The sequence below is a fragment of the Camelina sativa genome, chromosome 1, assembly GCF_000633955.1.
Source record: "Camelina sativa cultivar DH55 chromosome 1, Cs, whole genome shotgun sequence".
Classification (NCBI taxonomy): domain Eukaryota; kingdom Viridiplantae; phylum Streptophyta; class Magnoliopsida; order Brassicales; family Brassicaceae; genus Camelina; species Camelina sativa.
Genome location: NC_025685.1, coordinates 18851511 through 18876838, shown reverse-complemented (window position 1 = coordinate 18876838; position 25328 = coordinate 18851511). Strand labels below are relative to the sequence as shown.

Below are 25328 nucleotides of genomic sequence, written 5' to 3'. Positions count from 1 at the left end.
AAGGCGGCTTTACACGAGGCGAAGATGGAAGATTCGATTCCTCAAGAGGAAATTAGGGGTATTGAGAGGAAATTAAAAGAGGCGTATCGTGATGAGGAAATATACTTGCAACAAAAAAGCCGAAAATTTTGGTTAAGGGTTGGCGACAAAAATATGAAATATTTCCAAGCCTCTACTAAGCAAAGGAGGGTGAGGAATAGGATTTTTGGTCTTTTGGATGCCCATGATGTCTGGAACGACGCGCCCTTGGGTATGGAACAGATTGCTACAAAATACTTTGAGGATCTTTTTAAGAAGTCGGAGGGTAGGGGTATTTTAGAGATGATTCAGGAAATCAACCCAATCATTACGGATAGCATGAACAGAGATCTTACTAGGGATATCTCGGAGGTTCGAAAGGCCTTGTTTGCTATGCATCCGGAGAAAACTCCAGGACCTGACAGAATGACAGCTTTGTTTTTTCAACAGTTCTCGTCTTCTTTAAAAGGGGATTTGGTGGCTTTGGTTAAAGAGTTTTTTCGAACGGGTAATTTTGACCCACGATTGAATGAGACTAATATCTGTCTCATTCCTAAAGTTGATAGGCCACAGCGGATGGCAAAGTTTAGACCGATCAGTCTTTGTAATGTGAGTTACAAAATTATTTCTAAAGTTTTGTGTTTTCGGCTGAAAAGTTTCTTGCCCCTTTTGGTCTCAGAAACTCAGTCGGCTTTTGTCTCTAGTCGCTTAATCACATATAATATTCTTGTTGCTCATGAGATGTTTCACGGGTTGAATACTAATTGTCAGTGTAATTCGGAGTTTCTGGCCTTCAAAAGATATATGAGTAAGGCATATGATCGGGTTGAATGAGATTTTTTTAGAGGCAGTGTTGGTTAAACTAGGATTTGATAGGAGATGGGTTTCGTGGATCATGTGGTGTGTTTCTTCTGTGTCATATCAAGTTCTTATGAATGGTCAGCCTCAGGGAGCTATTGTTCCACAGAGGTTACGCCAAGGGATCCTCTGTCACCGTACTTGTTTATACTTTGCACAGAGGTCCTGATAGCAAATATTAAAAAGGCAGAACGGGAGAAGAAATTAACGGGTATCACCATTGCCCATTCAAGTCCCACTATCTCACATTTGTTGTTTGCGGATGATAGTCTTTTTTCTGTAAGGCTGAGGTGTCGGAATGTAAGACGGTTATGGAAATAATAGGGAATTATGGTAAAGCCTCTGGGCAAGAGGTTAATCTGGAGAAATCCTCTATTATGTTTGGTAAGAAGGTTCCATCAGAGCTCAGATCTCAGTTGAAAAATGTTATTGGTATTTCTAAAGAAGGCGGTATGGGCTCTTATTTAGGTATTCCCGAGAGTCTTCAGGGTTCGAAGACTAAAGTTTTTGGTTATGTTAAGGATCGGTTAGATGACCAAGTAAATGGTTGGTCTGCTAAGTATTTATCGAAAGGTGGCAAGGAAGTTATGATTAATTCGGTGGTGTTAGCACTCCCTACCCATGTTATGTCGGGCTATAAACTGCCGCAGGAGTTGACGTCTAAACTTACCAGTGCTGTTTCCACCTTCTGGTGGAAGTCTAAAGATAAGGCTCGAGGTATGCATTGGGTTTCTTGGGATAAACTATGCAAAGATAAGTGTGACAGGGTCTTGGTTTTCGAGCGTTGGAACAATTTAATGATGCCATGTTGGCTAAACAGTATTGGCGGTTAATTCATTATCAGACGTCCTTAATGGCTCGGGTAATGCGAGGTCGTTATTTTAGGAATATACATCCTCTTATGGCTAAAAAGCCGAATAACCTTTCTTTTGCATGGAGGAGTATCTACTCAATGAAGAACTTGGTGGCACAAGGTGCGAGATGGGGGGTAGGTTCAGGCTGTTCCATTTCGGTTTGGCAGATCCGTGGTTACCGGATATTCGGCCTAGACCAGCTAATGGTCGGGGAAGAATTCTTCACCCAAATTTGATGGTTAATCATTTAATTAATCCACTTATGAATGACTGGCATTTGCCTATTCTTGAAGAGTTCATGGATCCGGAGGATATACAGCTAATTCGGAGTTTGCCGATCAGTAAAACTCAAAAGCCAGACAAGTTATTATGGAATTTTACTAAGTCGTGGAAGTATTCGGTAAGGTCAGGCTATCGGTTAGCTCGGGCGTTGATCGCGGTCATTGAATACGGGCCAACGTGTATGGCTATTCAGGCTCATTAGTGGAATCTTGAGGTCCCCCCGAAGGTTCAACATTTCTTTTGGCAGGTGGCCTCTGGTTCTCTTCTTGTGATGGAAAGGCTTGCTAATAGGGGTGTTCGGTGTGATATTCTATGCAAACGGTGTGCTTCTGCGACATAGACTATCAATCACGCCCTTTTTGAGTGTCCTCGTTCGAGAAGTATATGGGAGCTGTCGCCGGTATCATTACAACCTGATGGTTTTCCGTATGCCTCGATCTATTCCAATTTAGATTTTATTTTCTGGCGCGCTTCATCCCAATCGGAGATTACGGATATAACTTTCTGTCTCCCTTGGATTCTATTGTCAGTTTGGAAAGATAGGAATAAAATTTTTTTTCAGGGAATAGAGGCGGAACCAATCGATATTCTTAATCAGGCGATTAATGATAAATTTTTGTGGGAAGAGGCAAAATATTTTTCCGGGAGAAATCGGTTTCCTCCGCCACTTTTGGAGGATAAATATACCTCTCCGCATTGTCAGATTGATGGTTCGTGGAAAGATTCGGACCCTCTTCAAGCTCTGGGTTGGTGGCTTCACAATGGGGACGATTCTTCTGGGAGGACGGAGCCATAGACGCAGCCCTACACCCTTACACGCGGAGCTACAAGATTTTATTTGGGCTATGGAGTCACTGTTGGCGGCTGTGATCGATTGTCATGCCTACGAGACGGACTGTGCGGAGTTAGTTGCGATGGTTCAGACGCCCAAAGATGGGCCCGCTTTTTTGAGTCTTCTGGATGACTTAGCTTCGATCAGATCATATTTCCCTTCCTTCACTTTGTCCAAGATTGCACGAGAGTCCAATGCTAGGGCAGATTGTCTTGCCCGATCCTCAAGATCCTTAATTTTGAAACTTGTGTAAACTTTTAATCTCCAGTTTGGGCAACCAATCGTGGAGTTCTATTTTAATTTACTTATTGTTTGGTTGAAAAAAAAATAGTAACAAATAAATCAAAACTAATTAAGCAAAATTAACTTTTTAAAATAGTAAAACAATAATATAAATTTGTTTTAGTAAAAAAAAAATAATAACTATATAAAAATGAATTAAATAGCCTAAATGAAAATTTTAAAATAGTAAAAATAATACAATAGAGTTCTTTTAGTAATAATGTTATTATGCAAATTTTAAGCAAAGATCATATTCCAAAATTTAAAATGAGTTATTGAGTTTTAGAATGGAAGTAAGATTATAATGCGTGGTGAAGTAAAAAAAATAGTTTATGTAATTGTATTTATAAAATTCTAAACATAAAAATAAAATTGAAGTGAAACATTAGTTTCTAAAAAACATATACTACAAAGATCTATTATGAAATTTCATTTATAGAGAAATAAAAGATTAATTACGCAAACTCAACTTAAAAGTTTTGATCTAAAATGAAGACATTGTAAGGGTCACACTTTTTTGGGAAAACTATGAAAAACAATCTTGAAAAAGCATTCTACCTAAAAAACAAAATCAATTGTCACAAAATATAGAAAAATGATATACAAGCCATTACAAAAAGTGACATGTGATGTAACATATCTTATAAGACATATTATCAACTAAAGCTAAAATTCTATAAAATGACAAAAATTATATATATAAAATAAGCTTGAGATTTCATCAATTTTAGTAAATGCTTTTGACCCAAAATATTGGCAGAAACAACATATTTAAAGTACACTATGTTTTTTGAGAAGACGAAGCTGAGATTGCATAACAAAATTAACATCTGAAAATAACATATGAGGTTTTAGAAAAATATGTATCTTGGATTAGTGAACGGATATTCATTGTCGAGTTTAACCGTTTCACCATTTAAGCATTTTTGACTTGGTCAGAAATTCTATTATGGCAAGTGAAGCACTTGGACAACCCTCCTATTGTAGCAACATAGCACTAAAAATGTTAGTGAAACTTTGTATATTTGCATTTAATATGGGATATTGATATGTTTAAATGATCTCTATAATTAGGCATTTGGATTAGTGAACGAATATTCATTGTCGAGTTTAACCGTTCCCGAGGTTTTAAAGACTTGTTTACTTTCCCTACATGATACGCCCAAAATTCGAGGATCACTCAGCCGGACTAAAAAGGATAGAAACTCGCCAAGGTGCAGGGGGCAACAAGGGAGATTTGATGGATTGAGGGGTCGCACAACAGTTGCGGAAGGCTGATGTTATTCCCAACTCCAGTCACTGCTAGATATGACACACTAGTCCAGCAAAAGGAGACTATTGCTTGGATATTACACACTAAGAAACAAAGAAATGTTCTAGACAAAGAACAAAGAGATAGACTCTAAGATGAAAAGGAAAATTGGTTGATTATTCTCAAATGAAATTACATGAGTTTATATAGAGATAGAAAACTTGGTCACAAAGGCAAGTATTATTCTTGAAACTAAAACACAATAAAGATAGATAGTTGAATGAAGATTCAACTCTTTGAAGTTTGTCTTCCCAAGGTGAGTTGAACTCCATTTTCGTCATCCCTCTTTGACCACAAAATAAAGTGATTATTTTGGGCTTTCTTGGACTTGAATTAGGCTCAAAGTGGGCTGGACTTCATAGGTATCATCCCCAATAGTATCTCCCATGCTCTCTTTGGCCATAAGCTCTTGAACTGACCCATTAAGGGGTTCATTGATCTTTTGTCTTTTTGACTCTTTAGTCCAACTTGCTGATGAGAAACAACATGGGCTGTACCATTTCTTCACATTGGACTTAGTAGAAACACCTCCTGGTTGCCAAACATAATTCTGGAAGCACCTAAACCAACTGGACCTAAAATTTTTCATGTAAAGAACTAGGTTGACCTCCTTTGGAAAATGAAGCGTAACTTTATGGTTTGTTGGCCAGATCTTGTGTTCTTAGGCTTGTTGGAAACAGAAGAGATCCATTAACATCCTTCAACCGATGTCATGTCGAAATTGATGCTGAGTTAGTCTGTGTAACACGATATTTGGCTCAGACGCGAAACTGGGACTGGGGCAGATCCACTGATTTGAAATATCCATATCTTTCAAGTATGAACTGATTTTAATGTGCTTCCAATTCTCAGTGATTCAACGATAGATCAAAATTCCAGAACAGTTTGTTTCATACCTTGAATCCTTCGGACTTGGTCGGAATCCTCCGTTGAATGCTCATAAGTCCAAATCGCGTAGGCATGAGTTCATGTGATTTGTAAAATGAATAACTCCTTCATCTGAACTATGATTGGACTGATTCCACTTCGAGATATGCTGCAAATGAGGTAAGAATGTATCCAAAATAGTCGTTTGGCTGGAAGAATTGATCTTTGACTTCGTTCGTATTGAGCAAGACTCAAGCGTCGTCTTGGATGGTCTCATGATCACATCACTACAAATCAGCACATGATCTTTTGCTGTGTTTTGTCCTCACTCGCACAGTTCTGACAATCACTTCCCGGAAGATCACCCATCCTGAGACTACTTCAGATAAAACACGCTTAATTATAGAATTCTTTCAGGACTTTTGACCGAAAAGATAATTGCACTTTGATGACATAGGTGGTTAAATTAATTATTTTTAAATCTCTGCGCAAACCGGGGTGTCACATATTCAAACATAAATATATAAACAAATTCTCAAATCAAGTGTTATTGAACTAGTGATTTTTAAACAGACTTCTAAATGCACTTTTTGGAAGAAAAAAATTAAGCATTAGAGTTAATAACTTTGAAATAGTTTAGATGATTTTTTTAGTTAGAAAGACAAATAAATAAATTGCATGCTTTTAGATAGGATTAGTTTGGGGTGATTTTTACAGGAAATCATATCTTCCTTAATTCACTCAATTATCTAAAGACTCGCTAAAACTCGAAATCATTTAAAAATATCTGGTTGTTGGTATTCACTATTTTGTAATCATCTTTTCTACTAGTTGTTTGTAAATTATAAATGTCTTTCCATATTATATATTATTGAACTTAAATATTAGTTAATTTATTTGAAGTAATTCACAGTCAATTGTTATTTAATCAATGACTTACAAATGTTATATCCATTCTTATATTATCCAATATATATATATATACAAGATAAGGACCCGTCGGATTTGCGGGTTTTAAAATTTTGTAAATAAAAATAAATTTAACAAAAATATATTAAAATTTGTTGTACTTTATTTATAATTTTTTTTGCTATAATACACTAATTTATATATATTTACAAATTTATGATGTATGTTACCATTAACAATGTATTTTTTTGACACCTAAGTATATTTTTTGTTACAAATATATTCTTTACCACCACCTAGGAAAATACCTATATAAACACATTAAGCCAACTATTATATGTCTATTTATTTTCATTTTTGCATAGTTTATTTAAACACTAAAATTGTTGGTTCAAGAAACTTCACGAATAAAAAATATATTACATAGTATACTAATCAATAATGTATCATCACAATAGTGTATGACCAACCATGTAGAGAACCTCGGCTCCGTCCTCCTCTCTTATGGAGAGAGTCTTGCGTCCAACCTCCTCCGCCAAAAAGAGAACCTTGACTCCGCCTTCCTCCCTTGGGGAGATAACCATGCGTCCAACCTCTTCTACCATGGACACAACCTTGGCTTTGCCCTCCTCATGTCTGGAGAGAACATATTCACGTCTTTTAACTATCTTAAATTGGCATGCTTTGACAACCAATGAAACTAAAAGCCATTTTCCAACGTCACAAAATCATTTGATATGAACTAATGTTAAAGTTCTCAATGTATTCGTGGAAATGTGTAACATCTGCGAACCAAAATGTCTATTTTGGGGATGCGTGTCGATCGACACCAATGGGGTGTCGGTCGACACCAACATTTTTCTGGTCCGGCCAGATTGATTTAATTGTCGATTTTGGTTGGTTTGGTTTAAGGAAAACCATAGAACCGGATTATTTAAGTGGCAAGTCGACCTAGGTCGTGCAGTTTTGTTGTTTTGGCCGCTTGACAGAGAGAAAAGGAGAGAAAGCAGTTTCATAAGGTTTTGGTGAGAGTTTGTGAGATTTGAAAGCGTTTTTGGTGTGATCTTTCTGTGGGGTGAAGATCCAGGGCTAGACATGTGGTAGAAGATTACTAGGGAGGTTGGATTCGTCGTGGTTGGTCAGAAACTTCCTGCAAAGAGGTAAGTGCATTAACATGGCTGATCTAAGCCTGTGATTCCTTTTTCTTGATTGTTTGTTACTGTTTTTGTGTGTTTCCCTTGCTGGGATTGATTGTTACAGGTTCCTACGGACGTATATGATTTGGTTTTTGAGTATTGGGCGATTTGGTGGAGTTTGGGAGCGAGATTCGACTCTTGGCTTCGTGCGAATTTTGGTTGCATAGGTAGTGACGATCGACACCAATTGGTGTCGGTAGACACCAGTGAAGCGACATCGATCGACACCAAGAGCCAGTGTCGGTTGACACCTCCCTTCGAGCGAGATGATGTTTGTTTTCCTGTTTTGTATGCTTTGTATGTTGATTGTTTGGAACATTGGTATCACATTTGCTTGTGTGTATAGCCCAGTAGATGGGAGGATTGCCTCAATGAGTGTTTATCAAATACTCATGCATCTCAATTTGTGTTTGTAGTGCAGGTTAAGGCAAAGTGTGATCGTGGAATCAAGGCAATGAAGAGGAGGATGTTCCCGGGACTCGATTGGTTGTTGTCTGGCATTGCTAGGTTGTTAGAGTTGGGCCATTAGAACATTGCTAGGTTGATGATTCTACGTTTCCTGATGTTTGATATTGGAGTTGTTATTCTTTGATTATTGGTTATTTAATTATTGGATATTCATTAGTTTAATGTTATGGTTATGTTATCTGTTGTTGTGAGTTTGTGGTTAGGTGGCTAGTGTGTATGGGACCACTAGCTGTAGAGTATTTATTATTATTATTTTTTATTATTAAAAAAAATGGGTCGGGTCGTTTCAATTTTCAAAATGTCTTTGACACATTATGATGTAGCCTCTGTCTCCGAGCTCCTATTGATCTATTAAAACGGTTTATGATTTTCCAATCTATCTATCTATGTTTGTTTTAAGCTTGTGTTTGATTAGCGTGTTTTATACCTATTTTATGAAATATATAATCTCTTTATAATTATTTTTGAAAAAACTTTTTAATTTTTGTAATTTTTTGTAATTATCTTTTTACTTTATTAATTTTGTTTAAACAATTTTTATTTTTTGTCATAATCTCAAATCCCTCCTATTAAATTTTAACTTTTACACGTATCAAAATCTCAGAATAATAACGTGACACATGTCAAAATCATGTTAATGGCTAACTTTCAAAACCTAATTTTATATAATAAGATATACATTTAAAATGAATTCATTAACATTTTCTTTTTTGGTGTAAATTAACATTTTTAGTTAAATATGAGTTATATAACTCAAGTATTGACCTTTAAACACGAGTCTTGAAGAGATTTTAGGTTAATAGCTCTGTTTATTTTACCTAGTGTTAATAGCTCTGTTTATTTTTTATTTAATGTTGATTTATTTTAAATCTTAAATTTGCATACTTAACAAAGATTTGAAGAAAATGTGAAAGGTGGGGAATGATTTTGTGAAACGTTAAAGTTGAAGAATTTTATGGTCATTTTTCTGAAATTTCATTAAGTATTCACAAAAAAAATATAGATTTTTATTACCTCAAGTAAAGTATTCAACTTATTTTCATTTTATAAGGTTTAATTTATTCATGTGGACAACACAAATCAATCTTCTAAGTTTATCACTTAATTATTAATTATCTTTTGGATATACGGTGGCACACAAGGAAGACGATGTAAACATGTACACAAAATTCCTGGCTTTGCGTCACGACAATCACAACGAGGAAAGTCATATATATGCAATTTAATAAGGTGCTCTATGCACGTCTTGTTTCCATCAGCACCACATTTATCATCGAACCATTCCATAATTTCACACTGCACCACTTCAATCTCTATAATTTATATAAACCACAAAAATTGTTAAAATTATATATTTATTTAAAATTATATATATATATATGATGACATATATATAAAGTAATGATGAATGAAGATTATAATTTTTCTTTTATCACAACAACTTTTGCTAAATTTTATTATCAAGAAAAATTAAAAGAATTCTGAATGGTTGTTTTTATACGAGTTAAAAGTTAAATCAAAAGGAAAATAATTTATTACCTTTGACATGGCTTATGACAAGGAAAAGGAAAATACAAGAAACCACAAACAAACTAGCAAATCTCATGATTCAACAAATTGATAAATAAAATTTGCAAAAACTTGCGTTTTCTTTAATCTTGTAAAGAAAGTATTTTTTTTTTAAACCAAAATGATTAAGAAGAAGATCTATGGGGAAAAATGGAAAAAAAACAAAAAAAAAAAACAATGAGATAGAAAGCTTAATGGCTCTTTTACTGTTCAATTTCTTAGCTTAATGACTTTTTATTTATTTCCATTGAACTAAATTGTTAGGGATATCTTAAGATTTTAGGCAAATAAATCTATCAATATATATTTTTTTTGGTCAAATATAATATATCTATATATGATAATAAATCTCCTTACTTAAGGCAAACAATTAGATCAAGTTTTTGTTAAACTCTATTAACTCTGTTAAAGTTTAGTGTTATTAGTTTGTGATTTGTAAAAAGTCATTTAAAATCTTAACAAATTTGGGTTATTGAATTCAGACTTTTATAAGTCATTAAAAAATTTGTGTTATTCAATTAAAACAAAAGAACCTAGGATTGTTAATGAATTCAATTGTTTTGTTATTGGTTCATGATTTTATATACTTTTTTACCAAATAAAGTTATGGAAAATATAACAAAATACAGGGATTGTTTAGAGCATTTTACAAGATTTTAGCAATCTTTAATAATTTTTCACTTATTCACTTTTAATAATTTTATTTAACTCTTTGAAAATCTTTATAAATTAGAATTCAGTAACATTAATCACAAACAATTGATTTTTACCAAGATATCTTCAATCAAAACAACAAGAATCACTATAACCTTTCTCACATAAATATTTAAGAGCAAGTCCGTCGGAAGGATTTAGCAAGGACTCTTACATTTTTGGGACAAAAAATAAATCAAAACTGATCAAAAACACAAGAGTTAGCCTCTTAGTTAAGTAAGCTTTGTGATCGACTCGTACGTGTATTAATCTGATTGGTTTTATTTATGATATAAAACAATGTTTTTTTTTTCTTTTTTTCCCTTCTTTCTCTTTCTTCTCCCCATCTCTTTCTCTTCACTTCCCAAAAGCCGTGGAATTTGCGATTAACAATCTCCGTTCTTTGCACTTTTTGATTAAACAATATTCAGTCGGGATAATGATTAAGCAATCAGAACAACACATCAAAGGTATTTTCATGTTTCTATTTGTTTGAATTTTTGTTTTATAACGATTTAGAAATAAGGGTTTTGGATTTTCGAAAATTAGGGTTCTTCAATATCTCTTTTTATTTGTGTTCGTAGGCATGATTTTAATTAGGATTAACGAAATTAGCCATGAATGAAGATGAATTTCGGCAGAAATTGTATTTTCCATCGATTTTGTCCATTAGTTGATTTCGTGGATCTTGAGCTGTGGAAATGAGAATGTATGGTTTTAGTGTTGATCTGTGGTAGGTTAGTTGTGCAGAATTGCTTATGGTTAGGACTTGTTGTTGGAATCCAACCATCGATTAATCTTCAAATTGGTAAATATGTGAAGAGATGGACAGCAAAGAGACGCATCGGAGAAGACGAAGACGTTGTTGCGTTTGTGTCGTAGAAGAAGAAGAAGTAACGCAAAAGGAGAAATGTTATTGGGCCTGTTTAATTGTTTAAGCCCAATGACAAATGACTCATTAAGAAGTAGGTCTAAGATTAGAAGTTTAATATAAATATGTAATGTTGGAGACATAAGTAAAGTAAGAAGAAAGAGATTAAAAGACGCTAAACCTAAAAGTCGAATACTTGTTTTACTCGCTTGGCATTTTTTGTTTGGTGAGAAAATGGTTAAAGCAACAAAGACCATGTCCCTGCGTGTTGTGACAGGATTCAAGAGTCTTTGTTCTTGGACGTGATTGAGACGCTCTTTGGTCCTCCTTTGATTGGGACGAACAGGATCAGCAAATCATCTCTTAAAAACTGGGTGGTAAGCAATCTAGAACGAATGTATTTACACTCTTTTAAACATTTTCGGGTATTAATAGATATATGAAAATGTAGGTGAATACTTTTGGAGATAGAAGAGCTCTTATAAATATTTGGGAACATGTGGAAGATAGTGTTTGAATCCATCATCTACTTGTTTGTTATACACCCGTTTAATGTTGGCAATCAGTGTGAAATCGATGGAGTCCAGGTAAATTCATACAACCAATAACCTGTAGTAAAGAAAACTTCTCATTTTTATTTGTATCGTTTTGAATAAAATATCTCTTTTTACCCATAAAGAAATTCGTAATCAACAATTGAAGGATGATTTGGTTGAGAATATTTGGCAAAAGTTTGGCACAAATCAAGATTACACTAATCTTTTCTCCCATTTGTGATTTCTACTTCTATTTTATTATGCTTTTATGTTTTGTATGTTTAAAAGTTTATGAAATGCAATAATTTTCCATTTTAATAAGATCTTAATTGTTTAAATAATTAAACTAATTGTTCTACTTAAATTAACTATATAAAAAAAATTCATAAATAAGAACCCAGTCTACCATTGGACGAGTATAATTTTATTCAACAACCCAAATTTCTTATTTAAAAAAAGTACACTTTTTAATCAAAAAAAATTATAAGAGCTTCAAAATAAGTGTCCGCTTTCAAAAGCGGAAAAGCCTATGCAAACAGTTTCAACATAGCACATTCGTACTTGTTCATAATTCTTTCCTTTGTTCAAAAAAAAAATAAAAAAGTTCATAATTCTTTCTTTTTTGTCGTCATTTGTTCATAATTCATTTGGCCAATTTTACTAAACATGATAGCTTTTTAAGGATATTAAGGAGGATTCTTGCAAAAATCAGAATTCAATTAAAACTACCAACCGGCCTACCAAGACGCTAGAACTCCCATCTTCTGTGCATCAACCTTAAGGAATAAGGAGGCAAGCTAGAGCTCATGATGAAACAATTACTGAAAAGCTATCATGTTTAGTAAAATTGGCTCGAAAAAGAGAAAAAAAAACAAAAAAAACTAACCAAGATTCACGACAAAGTGGATGATTGAGAGCTTGTCTTCTCAAGTCAAGTCCCTAGCTAGTTCATCATGATACTCAAACCACGCCATATCTCAAGAGAACGATAGACAATCTTCAAGGTAAACCAAAACAAACCTTTCCTAGTGTCTTTACCAAGGTGGTTTTTGGAAAACTTCTTGGAGTCATTAATTTAACCCAAAAAAAAAAACTAGAAACTTTAAAAGCACAATTTTTTTTATTTTTTTTTTGTCAACAAAACCACAACTTTTATATTTTCTGTAAAATATTTTAGGACCCTCTTTACTTTATTATATCTCCTTTATTCTCTATTTTTCACTTACATATATTTTTTACTATTTTTAAAAATACTATTATTCATAATTATTTTTATTAATAAACGTTTAAGAAATATTTGAATTTATTTTAATATAACGTAAAAATGGTGGTATAGTAACATATAAATCAAATATTTGAATTTATCATCACAATAATTTATTATTGCATAAACGTAAAAAGAAATAAAAAAAATACAAGAAAATATTGTTAACTTGGGTTTGGGGGCTCACAACCTAATTGTTATAGGGCCTTGTTATAATAAAGCACATGCGATTTTACTATATTAACAGACAGGTTAAATACATACCACACATGCACTTTTATCATTATATTTATCATTATATTGTACTAGGTTTTGAACCCACGTTACGCGTGGATATATTTGATATATTTTGATGAAAAATATATATGATTGATGACGGTAGTAAAATATTATCTTATAAAAAATTTAAATTAGTATTAAGGAAAAAATTAAATTTCAGAGACACAATTTTTTGAAATATAAAAATCAGTTGTGTTATAAAATCAAATCTGATAACAAAAAAATTATGAATTTAACTCGACATCCAGGCGAGGCAAATTAAACTGATGACCACACATATCCTAAACCATTTCTTTGACCACGAGAAAAACAAAATAATTTTATCATCATGAATTTAACTCATTTTCATATTTAATTGATCGCTACCACCTATGTTTTCGTGTTTTTATTCAATGTTTTCTTATTCTTCATATTATTTCTTGTCATTTCTATTTTCAAATTTTGTGGTAATCTTCATCATTACTTTTACCGTCTCGTTCTTCGCTATACTCTTTTTCTTCTTCATCCTCGCCAACTTCTTCACTTTCTTCCACTAAAAAACCTTTTTTTAGACTATCACACAACTTGTTAATCCATCAAACTCCAAGAACAAAATCATTTCTTTTCTCATAAAAATAAAAAATAAGATAAAAAATAAAAAATTAATGAAAAAATATCAACTTATCTATAAAATCATACACAAAAATATGTTTTACATAAATATTTATAATATTCTAAACTTTTAAAAGGTTTCGAAATATAAATTTTGAACCTTTTAAAAAAAATTTAAATATTATAATTTTTAAATTTTAAAAAGTTTAAAATATTAGAAATATTAAAACTTTTTAAAAGCTAAGAACTTTAAAAAGTTTCAATATTTATAATATTAAAACTTTTAAAAATTTTAAATATTATAATTTATTTTTTTCAAACTTTTTAAAGTTTTAATTTGATCAAATAAAAAACCGGATCAAACCGAATATACTTTTAAACTTGGACGCCTGATAAATCAAGATTTCTTTTATTAGTATTATGCATATAAATCAAGATACTAATGTGGGATATCTTTTATTGGACGCCTGATGTGGGATATTATGCATAGTTCTTTTATTTCTATTAATTTAAATTTTTTTTTTTTCTAAAAAATTCTCGAAATTTAAAAAATGTTAATGAATGACATGTCAAATCTTGATTGATTGTTTAATCTAATTTTTAATATAGAAAATTCTAAAGATTTTTAAAAATATTAATTAGTGAAGTGTCTAATCACAATTGGAGGTTTAAAATTGTACTTATATGTCATGCTTTTTATTAGTATAGATTTTAATCTTTACTCTTTACAATCAATTCTAGAAGTCCAAAACCAAAGTGTGGTTGTCATTAAAATTGAGCTTGTCTTCATACCATCTCCGGGCGTCGGCCATATCCGATCAACAACGGCGTTAGCGAAGCTTCTCGTAGATAACGACGACCGCCTCTCCGTCACTCTCATCGTCATCCCTTCACAATTCTCTGACCACGCTTCTTCCTCCGTCTACACTAAGTCCGAAGACCGTCTCCGCTACTGCCTCATCCCCGCCGTTGATCAAGATCCGAACCAAACATACATATCTTACATTGAGAGCAAGAAACCATATGTAAGAGCCGCCGTGTCCGAACTCGCCACGGATGTTTCCACACGTTCAGACTCGCGGCTCGCTGGGATTGTAGTGGACATGTTCTGCACGTCGATGTTAGACGTCGCCGACGAGCTTAACCTCCCGACGTATATCGTCTACACGTCGAACGCTTCATATCTCGGGGTACAGTTCCATGTTCAATCTCTTTACGAAGACAAAAAAACTCGACGTAAGTGAGCTTAGAGACTCTAATGTAAAGTTTGACGTTCCAACTCTGACTCGACAGTTTCCGGCGAACTGTTTGCCTTCGGTGATGCTAACCAAGAAATGGTTTCCTTACGTTTTGGGTCGAGCTACAAGTTTTAGAAAGACGAAGGGTATTTTGGTGAACTTAGTGGCTGAGTTGGAACCTCAGGCGTTGAAGTTCTTTTCCGGCGGGAATGGGAATACAAATATTCCTCCGGTGTACACGGTTGGACCCATTATGGACTTCAAAACCAACGGCGAAGATGAGAAGAGAATGGAGATTTTACGTTGGCTAAGAGAGCAACCGACAAAATCTGTAGTGTTCCTCTGCTTCGGGAGCATGGGAGGTTTCACCGACGAACAAACACGAGAAATAGCCGTGGCTCTAGAGCGGAGCGGCCATAGGTTCTTATGGTCGCTCCGTCGTGCTTCTCCCGTGGTGGAAGACATGATTGGTTCTCNGTATATCGTCTACACGTCGAACGCTTCATATCTCGGGGTACAGTTCCATGTTCAATCTCTTTACGAAGACAAAAAAACTCGACGTAAGTGAGCTTAGAGACTCTAATGTAAAGTTTGACGTTCCAACTCTGACTCGACAGTTTCCGGCGAACTGTTTGCCTTCGGTGATGCTAACCAAGAAATGGTTTCCTTACGTTTTGGGTCGAGCTACAAGTTTTAGAAAGACGAAGGGTATTTTGGTGAACTTAGTGGCTGAGTTGGAACCTCAGGCGTTGAAGTTCTTTTCCGGCGGGAATGGGAATACAAATATTCCTCCGGTGTACACGGTTGGACCCATTATGGACTTCAAAACCAACGGCGAAGATGAGAAGAGAATGGAGATTTTACGTTGGCTAAGAGAGCAACCGACAAAATCTGTAGTGTTCCTCTGCTTCGGGAGCATGGGAGGTTTCACCGACGAACAAACACGAGAAATAGCCGTGGCTCTAGAGCGGAGCGGCCATAGGTTCTTATGGTCGCTCCGTCGTGCTTCTCCCGTGGTGGAAGACATGATTGGTTCTCCTCCCGGAGAAGTCACGAACTTAGAGGAGGTTCTTCCAAAAGGTTTCTTGGATCGGACGGTGGACACTGGAAAGATCATAAGCTGGGCACCACAAGTAGCTGTGCTGGAGAGTCCTGCGATAGGAGCGTTCGTAACACATTGTGGATGGAACTCGATTCTTGAGAGTCTATGGTTCGGTGTTCCCATGGCTGCGTGGCCTATCTTTGGGGAACAACAGTTTAACGCGTATCAGATGGTGGTGAAGCTTGGTTTAGCGGCGGAGGTGAAGAAGGATTATCGGAGAGATTTTCTGGTGGGTGAGCCGGAGATTGTGACGGCTGAGGAGATTGAGAGAGGGATCAAGTGTGCGATGGAGCAGGATAGCAAGATGAGGAAGATAGTGACTGAGATGAAGGATAAACTCCACGTGGCGTTGCTGGACGGTGGATCTTCTAAGAAGTTTGTTCAAGACGTGGTCGATAATGTTCCACAGGAATGTGGTCCGATAAAAATCAAACGATCAAATAATTAAAGACCACAAAAATGACATATATGTCTGAAAGTGAAAGAACAATAAATTCAGTTTATGTCCCATCTATCTTTTATATTTATAATCTACAAAGAATAATCACACCAATGTGCATGAAAATATATGGATGTATCAAACTGTACGTAATTTCATCATATGATCTAATAACATTATAGCAGTAGTGATTTATTGAGAGATTGAACTTCAATCTTTCATTACACGATTTTGTGTCATAGCTTGTTTCAAAATCTAAAGGATGTGAAGGATTGTGTTGACGACTTGAAAAGTGCTATAGTTGGGTACTAAATCTTAAACCCACAAATATAAAACAACAACAACAACATGACTTTTTTTTCAAAAAAAAAAAACAACAACATGTCTTTCTAGCCTTTCTTAGAAATAATAATTCACAATTTAAATAGTGTTATAGCGGAAGGCTACGCCTGTTTTAATCACGGACCACTTTAAAAAATTAAGAATTATAGAATATGGGTTGTGAAATTTTGAAAAGTGTGAAATATTTGTTTGCTAATATTCGTACCAGTAATCAAGAAGGTGAGGAGATTGGAGTACGTTTATTGGAGTGGTATTCAGATATCTATTCGGGTTTGGGTCAAGTATTTTGGGTTTTTCGGATATTTAGGTTAAAGATATAAGACTCATTTAAATATTTTTACATTTCGGGTAGTCAGGTTCGGGTAAACATCCATCACATATAGATAGTTTCAGGTTATATCCAAAACCTTCAAATATATTTCTAGTTCAGATTAGATTAGATAGTTTTTCAATCTAAATTTAAAAAAAATGAAAACAATTCAAATTCATCAAAATGATTATAATCATCAAAAAAAAATAAACAATATGTCGCATGTGGACACAAAACAAACTTTGTTATACGTCGTGTCTTGTCCACTATCATATAAACTGCTAGCTATTTCTTGTGGGACAGTGGACTACGCATTTCTTGGATTGCCCACCAAAAGTTTGATGTTTCCAGACACAATAGTATAAAATGCCGACATATAACATCAATGAGCTAAACATGTGTTTCCCTAAATGTATGATTAAACCTGATCTATAGACAATTTGTATTACGCTCGCCGGGTAACATAATTTAATGGAGCCAAACAACAATGAAAAAAATTATAAAAATAAACCGTTAACCACTTTGATTAAAGACATTTTCACAGTTTCCATACTAATTAGACCTACATCTTAAGAGTATATCATGAGAGATCCATTAACATTATGTTTCTCATTAATTTTTAGTACACTAGCTTTAAAGTTAAAACATTATTGGCATGATGTACAGTAGTTGTTGTTGTTTCTTTTCAACAAAACTTTTTGAAAAGAAAATGAGAAGGAATTACAGAGAAGGGGCATAGAACCAGCTACCAAATATTACATATGAGACTTTTTTTTTACTAGATGAACTAAGAGATATTGTTAACCTAATCAATTGAATAATTTTTAACAGTGAGTATAGAGCACATGCCTTACATTTCACACTCTAGATCCGCCTCTGTATTAGTAACAATAATAAAACCATAAATATTTTTTATACATTATGTTCTCTGAAAATTAAACATAAAATTACATAGCATAAACTCATAAGAAATAAATATAAAATACAACAGCACATAAATATATGTATATCAACCATATAAGAAAAAATAAAGACATGCAATTAGTTTCTGAAAATATTAAGAGATGGACTCTCAGTTATGTAAGAAATAAATAATTATTCTATATATATAATTTTTATTATTCTAAATATATATTTAATGTTTTTAATTTACAGATTTTTTACCTAATCAATGTCTAGACTTTCGATAATATGTTGAAATGCTAACTACAACGAAACTCGGACGATATCTTTTTTTTACTTGAATATTAAAATTTAACATTTTTCTCATTGATATAATATTATATAATAAACATCAACGTATGATATATGACACTCTTATTGGGTTACACAAAACAAAAATAAGTGTGAATTTACTGTTATTGGAATATAATAAGTATGAAATGTCAAATTTATTTCAAAAAAAAAAAGAAAGACTTTGCTTAACAACATTGGCAGCTTAAAATCTGAAAATGTTTGGTTTGACAAAAAAATTTAAAAAATCTGAAAATGTTTAGAAAAGCAAAGAAATGGGATTAGAATGATGCCGAGACTTTACTGTTGTTTATCTGCACCTGTTTGATTTCAAGATCAGGGACCAATTTCCAAGAGAGGAGGCCAGACCAGTTAAGAGTTTGGATCAGGGACCAGTTGCTGTATCTTCTCCATTTCCAAAATCTTGTAAATTGAAAACAGATGAGAAAATTATAGTCATTTTGACCACGTATGTCATGGTGTTCTCTCTATATAATCCACCATCATTTACAACGTAAATTATAGTCATTTTGACCACGCATGTCATGGTGTTCACTCTATATAATCCACCATCATTTCCAAAATAAAAACTCTTCCTTTACAGAAACAGAGAAGAAAAAAAGATATGGCAACAACATAAATCAACAAGAGCATTTCTCGGCTCTACTTGCAAAGGTCTTGGCCGAAAAATGGCAAGTTGACGTACACCTCAAGGCAGTGGATAGTGATGAGGGTTCAGTTATCTCTGCCCACAAAGCTATTCTGGTCTCTTCTTCTCTCATCTTTTCTTTATTGATATCATCAGCTTATTCAAGAATCAATTCTAAATGCCAATGTTTAGTGAATGTGGTTAATGTAATTCTTTCAACATGTATGTTTTTGAATAGGAATCAAGATCGGAAGTTTTTAAGAAGTTGCTAAACTCTGATGAGTTCAAGACTTCGAGTAAGCAAGTGGAAACAATCACTCTCTCGGAGATGAAACAAGAAGATCTAGAAGCTTTTGTTGAGTTTATATACAGTGATGGTTCTATGCTTTCAGAGAAAGTGAAGCGACACGCTCGAGCTCTCTATCTTGCAGCTGACAAATACAAGATTCTCCAACTACGAGACCTATGCAGATCCGAGCTTATATCTTCTCTGGATATGGCGAATTCTCTTGACTTCCTTGAGCTTGCTCAAACCCCTTTTGACAAAGTCCTCAACGATGCAGCCTTAAATTATATTAAAACAAATGATCTTATGATACCTAGCGTTGATAAGTTCGAGTCATTCATTGATAGTTACCAAAATCTTGCCGTGGAGATTCTGGAGGCTTCTATTACTCGTAGAAGATGTTATAACTGTGGTTTCATCAACGATCATAATCTGACTGGCAAAAGCTGCTCCAATTGTGGTTTCGATCGTCCTAGTCGCAGCTAGAGGAGTCACTTTGATAAACCAGTTTTATCGTTTCCTTAGGGCATGCCCATTGGTGATACTCATCTTAGTGTCTTAAACTTTTAATAAGATTAAAAAAAATATTAATCTAAGTTTAGATCCTTAATCCAATGTTTTCATTTTATCTCCTTCCATTAGTCATCCTTAAACATGGGGTGTCTTAAAAACTTTTTATTAAAATTGTGTTTTAAGTATATTTTATAGTGGTATAAATGTTGGTTATATAATGTATGCAATATTAGGAAAATAAAACTAGAAACTATGGTTTAGTAGAATACATATATTAAAAAAACAAATATATTACATTACAAAAACCTTAAAACATATATACCAATATCAAAATAGTTTGACCAATATCAAATAGGCACATAGAACACATCATTCCAAAAACTATACATGAGATTATCTATCATATACAGAGCTCGTTAAATCAGATAAATAATTGTATCACAGTGGAGTGGTGAAGGGAGGCAACAACAAATATCAAAAAAAAAAAAAAAGAACCGATGATATACCTAACCTGCTTCAACATAATCAGACCTTGTAAGTTCCAAAGCCACTCTATTCTCAAGGAACTGCATCTGTAGCATAAGAAAAATTGTAGACATCCAGATAGCTGTGCGCCGCAAATCAGTTTCTGCCGAGAGAGAGGAAACACGAAAAAGAAAATGTGAGCTTCAACATTAAGAATTGTTGCGTCAACTAAGTATAGGTAAAATAGAGAAGTAGATTGAACCTCTAATAACTTCGTCAGTAATTCCAAGCTTGATCAGTTCATCTGCATAGAACATAGCAAACACACAACATGTCATGCCATGAGATGGAATCCCCTAATCTTCTTAGTTGCATCCTAAGAAGCAGATGGCTAATTTCCTCACAGAAGCCACATGAACTAAGAGAATGGAACACTAATTACACCGATTCAATTATGAGGCAAAGTTTTCTGGTGAGTTCAGTGCAACAAGAATGTATCCGGTGCTGATAAAATGCAATAGTAGGAAGTAAATTAATAGATAATGAGAACTTCAATGGACAAGGATAACATTTGACTAACCTGAATGGAGGAGTGAAGTCTATTTCAATCGATCCTTATCGTACCCATTAGCATGATACTTGATTTTGTAGCCACCTGTTAATTCCTTCACCATACGTGCAAACAAGAAGAAAAAAAATGTTAAGTTCTGTTTCAAAACGTAAACATAACACTCAGTACCAATGGAAGCAGAGGTGTTAGACATACCACTGAGCAATTCCTCAGTCATCTACAACGTAACCAAAACAAGAGACAACTCAAGACTGTTTTAACTTAGCGTTTATATCCCAAGCAAACTAGCCAACATTACTAAATAATTGGAAGCAAACTAGCCATTTCAATTACTACCCAACCATGAAATAATTAGAGACAAGAACAACATATCCCAACCATGGTCGATCTCTTAATCTCTCGATCCTTCTCTAACCTTATCCCTCTCCTTATCTCTGCTGCTCCTATGTCTCTTTTCCTCCCTGATCCCTCTTATGATAACGATAAACGGATTGTAATAGAAAACTTATTCAACCAAATGAATCAATGCTTGTAAATAAACAAAGATCCAGTTCTCAAGCTTACAAGAGTCTGAAAATAAGAAACAACTCCAATAAACAAGAGCAAAGAACACCGATTACAGAGAGAAGCAACGAGAGATGATTACAAAATCAAACGTCTGATAAAATTTCGTAATGAGGAAAACGATGACTCGTCCTTCTCTTCTTAAGCTCCACCTGATTCCACCGTCACTCTAGTCACGTGCTTCACTCTTGACCAACTCCACCGACATTACGTGTCACCTTTCTACTGATGTGACGCGTCCACACCTTATTCACTGACTCGCTTATTTCACACAGCACCAACAAACCTCCTTTATTATTATTATGCCCCCTTACTTCCTTTATTTGCAGCAATACAGGAGAATTCCGGTAACATCTTACCATCGTTCTCTTCGCTGTCTTCTCCCCAGAAATCAATCGATTAATACCCAGAATTGAACAGATCAATTTTATCTGGAAACCGATGGGTTGGATATCAAATTGTGAAAAATCGATTCTTCTCCCCATCTCTTCTCTCGTTTCTTTCGAAAGAGAAAGATAACCAAATGCAGAAAAAAAAATAAAAATAAAAAACAAAAAAAAACAAACGCCAGCAATTATATTTTGACACGTAGAAGGTCTGGAAGGATCTTATTTTTCCTTCGCAGAGACACAGTTCTCTGAAAATTTAAGATTAAATCTTTATTTTTATTATGTTTAATTATTAAAAAAAAAAAAAAACACATCCCATCGGTATAACCCATGGGAATGCTCTTATGTTTCCGTAACTTAAAGTCTCAAATATTAAAATAATCGGTTTCCAGGTCTAATTTTCTGAAAATATATCTTTCATATGCATGCAAAAGTAAAGATATATTGAGAAAATATATCAATTGACCAAGCAAATTTTTTAATTTTATAAATATCGGACAATATATGGGTACCGGCGCTCTTAGACTAGAACGCGTTTAGTGGAGTTACTGGAGTTGAATATTATTTGAAAAGGCCTGGTTTGCAGTTGCACATTATCTCATTTATTAACTTGACTCGGTTTAGTTCAATTCAAATGTTCCTCAGCAAACCGAGTGCTAATATAAAACGTCAGAACAAAAATAAAAGATATAAAGAGGACAAGGTTTCACTCGAAAGTTTCCCAAATGTCATCTAGTGGTAAGACACATGCCACATGTATCTCTCTGTAGTAACCAAAAAAATCTGTAGAGTGGAATAAAATTAAAAGCCATATATAATTAGTCAACCAAAAGAATAAAAAAAAAACGTATTGGTTGGTGTTGGAAATGGCAGCCAAATTCCACATTTCCTCTCAAATCACTTCTTCCTTTAGCCACAAAACTAATGAATCCTCAACTTCATCATCTTCTTCATATTCATCGTTCCTTGTTTTGCCTAGGTTCCTCTGTCCACCATCTCCATTAGGGGTTCAACAGTTCAAGCTTCACGCTAAATTAGGTACTCTTATCTCTTTTAAATCAGAATTTTCACATTTATTTTATTTTATTGGTAGATGATAATTTTGTTACTCCTTGCTTCTTGTTTTAAGGTGGAGGAGATGGAGAAGTGAAGCCTAAAGACAAGAAGAAGTTCATAACCAAAGAGGAAGAACCAGAACAGTTAGTTAATCTTTAGCCTTTCAATTTCATATCACAGAATTGTAGAAAAAAATCATTAAATCGAAAGATTAGATGAAAATTGTAATTTTGCGGAATTACAAAAATTGATGAAAACGTTAGAAAATTAAGAAATTCAAAATTTTTAGTGTATATTGTATGTAATGTAGTCTAGTTGTTTGTGTTAGTATATGTCACTATTTGAGTCGTCCGCATAATGCATGTTGTTGACTAAAACTCGTGCTTTGTAAGTGGCTTAACGAGTGCTACTAGTGTAGTGTCAAAAGAACATATTTGGTTTAGTATAAACATGCCATGCGCGCATTGGTGTTCAACGAAATGGTTATGGATGAGATTTGCATTGCGATTTGCAGGTATTGGCAAAGCGTTGGTGAAAGAGAAGGAGAGAATCCGATGAAGACGCCTCTTCCTTACATCATCATCTTCGGTATGTCAACTCCATTCGTCATCTTAGCTATTGCTTTCGCTAATGGCTGGATCAAAGTTCCCATTCGTTGAGCATTTTTTCTTTTTTTTGCTTCTTCTTCTTCACTTGTTTAAGGCTGAATCTGAAGCATGTTTCTTATCCTCTTCTTCTTCTTCTTCGGCTGTAAAAAGAAACAAAACTATAGAATGATATCATTATATTATACGGTGCTCTGCTACATCTTTTATTTTTGCTTACCCCTAAGCCATCCACATTATCTTGGTGTTATAATATTGCAAACAAAAGTATCATGTTCTTAATTCGTCAATATTGAATAATTTTGAGTTACAAAACATCATTCTGGTAAAACAAAACAAAAACAGATTCGAGAGTAACAATCTTTTGCGCAGCAATGTTTTGGTATGTATGAACAAAACGATTGTAAAATAAGAGAGTTATATGTACTGTAAATGTAGGTGCGATTTGCATTTAGCTTTGTGGATTTCTGGTGAACCGGCTTTTCTACAAAAGTTTCAGGATCCCATTTGATAAGTTCGGTTAATAGACTAGTCCCACCTTCATTTCAAATACATATTAACCAGGCTGTGGAACAAGATTCAAATGCTATAATCACAAGACTTTACTAGTTAATTTCGACAAGAATCAATATATTTTGAGGATAGAGTGGTAACAAGAGACGAGAGTCCTTATATGACCATCGTCACAAAAGTAACCTAGTGGAAATCAGCAAGTACAACTGTTTCGGAGTCAATCATAACACAATACAAAACTATTACATAGATAAAAGAATAATTTTCATACTTTGTCTTCATTACAAACAAATGTACGAACAAACCAAATTTTAGTAATGAGAAAAATAAAATAAAAAGAGCTATTTGTACATGTAAATGTGGGAACTCAAATCTTGGTCTTCCCTCCACCACTGGTGTATCCCATGTGCTTCCTTGTAATCTTCAGAATTGGTCTTGTTTACTATTAAATTTGCAGATGGTATGACATGAACGGGCTCTTCTACTTCAACTGCATTGCTTACTCCCATTGCATCCATCAGCAAACCTCCCAAAGAATGCTGCATCGCCATCCGCTCCACAATCCCAGCTCCATACCCAATCTGTTCCATTGTTCCCCGGTGCTCAAAAAACCCAATGTACTCTGAACATAAATGGTCCCCTGGATTTACATGTATGTTAGGGAGCCAAGAAGATAATGCCTCTAGTGGATCTTCAGACAAGTTTTTTAGTTGCAGTTGCTGTTGCTGCGGCTGCTGTGCTTGTTTGATGGTTCTGGACAGAGCTAGTCCTGCTGTAATGAGACTCCCCGCGAATCTAATCCCATGCCTAACCTTCTCGTTTGCTATCCTCTCGATTGGGGGAGACACAAATGGAGGATTGAACAACAAGGAATTGATGTAAACACCAGTCTTTGCCATTGTTTTACCAGCGAGAAGCGCCATCGCTGCACCAAGAGAATGTCCTGTTAGCCAGAAGCTTGAAGCGCCAACAGAGTCAGCCATGCTTTTCACGGCTTGCATGGCGATCTCAAAACGAGATGTTCGGTGTAGCCCGTTACGGATGATGTGGATGTCCAACTCAATATCACGGGTGATCGAGTCCGCTTTAGTTAATGTCCCTCTAAAGGCTATGACATACCGCGGAACTCCAGAGTCAACTGACTCTTGTTGCGGCGATTTGTATTCGTAAATGCCGCCAAAGATGGAGAAATCAGCATCGTCTTTAAGGTGACGGATCAACTTGAAGTTGAAGGACTCCCACCATGGAAGTGCAAGTGCTTCAGAGCCTTCACGTTTAAGCTGACGGTCACGCTCTACTATATAGATTCCTTGAACCAAACAAGCTGCTACACAACGCTGGTGATCTTCATTTCCCCTGACCAAAAAAAAAA

General features: G+C 34.5%; 4 protein-coding genes and 1 long non-coding RNA gene across 5 annotated transcripts in view; 4 read left to right on the top strand and 1 right to left on the bottom strand.

Moving 5' to 3' along the window:
- On the top strand, positions 10380 to 11215 carry LOC104698907. Its single transcript, XR_753352.2, has 2 exons — positions 10380 to 10610; positions 10725 to 11215. It is a non-coding gene; the product is annotated as an uncharacterized LOC104698907 (long non-coding RNA).
- LOC104698893 (UDP-glycosyltransferase 71B1-like) lies at positions 14355 to 16659 on the top strand. Its single transcript, XM_019228820.1, has 2 exons — positions 14355 to 14903; positions 15467 to 16659. The coding sequence occupies exons 1-2, from the start codon at positions 14371 to 14373 to the stop codon at positions 16467 to 16469; spliced, it is 1536 nt and encodes a 511-aa protein (XP_019084365.1). The 5' UTR covers positions 14355 to 14370; the 3' UTR covers positions 16470 to 16659.
- LOC104709600 (putative BTB/POZ domain-containing protein At2g05330) lies at positions 16955 to 20313 on the top strand. Its single transcript, XM_019233867.1, has 2 exons — positions 16955 to 17083; positions 19233 to 20313. The coding sequence occupies exons 1-2, from the start codon at positions 16955 to 16957 to the stop codon at positions 19764 to 19766; spliced, it is 663 nt and encodes a 220-aa protein (XP_019089412.1). The 3' UTR covers positions 19767 to 20313.
- On the top strand, positions 22604 to 23662 carry LOC104698886. Its single transcript, XM_010414270.2, has 3 exons — positions 22604 to 22820; positions 22912 to 22981; positions 23353 to 23662. The coding sequence occupies exons 1-3, from the start codon at positions 22649 to 22651 to the stop codon at positions 23495 to 23497; spliced, it is 387 nt and encodes a 128-aa protein (XP_010412572.1). The 5' UTR covers positions 22604 to 22648; the 3' UTR covers positions 23498 to 23662.
- LOC104698877 (GDSL esterase/lipase At4g10955-like) overlaps positions 24150 to 25328 on the bottom strand; it is a 2069-nt gene continuing 890 nt past the window's right edge. Inside the window, exon 3 of the mRNA XM_010414267.2 lies at positions 24150 to 25312. Within this exon, the coding sequence (XP_010412569.1) occupies positions 24298 to 25312 (1015 nt within the window). The 3' untranslated portion in view covers positions 24150 to 24297. The remainder of the gene's footprint in view (positions 25313 to 25328) is intronic.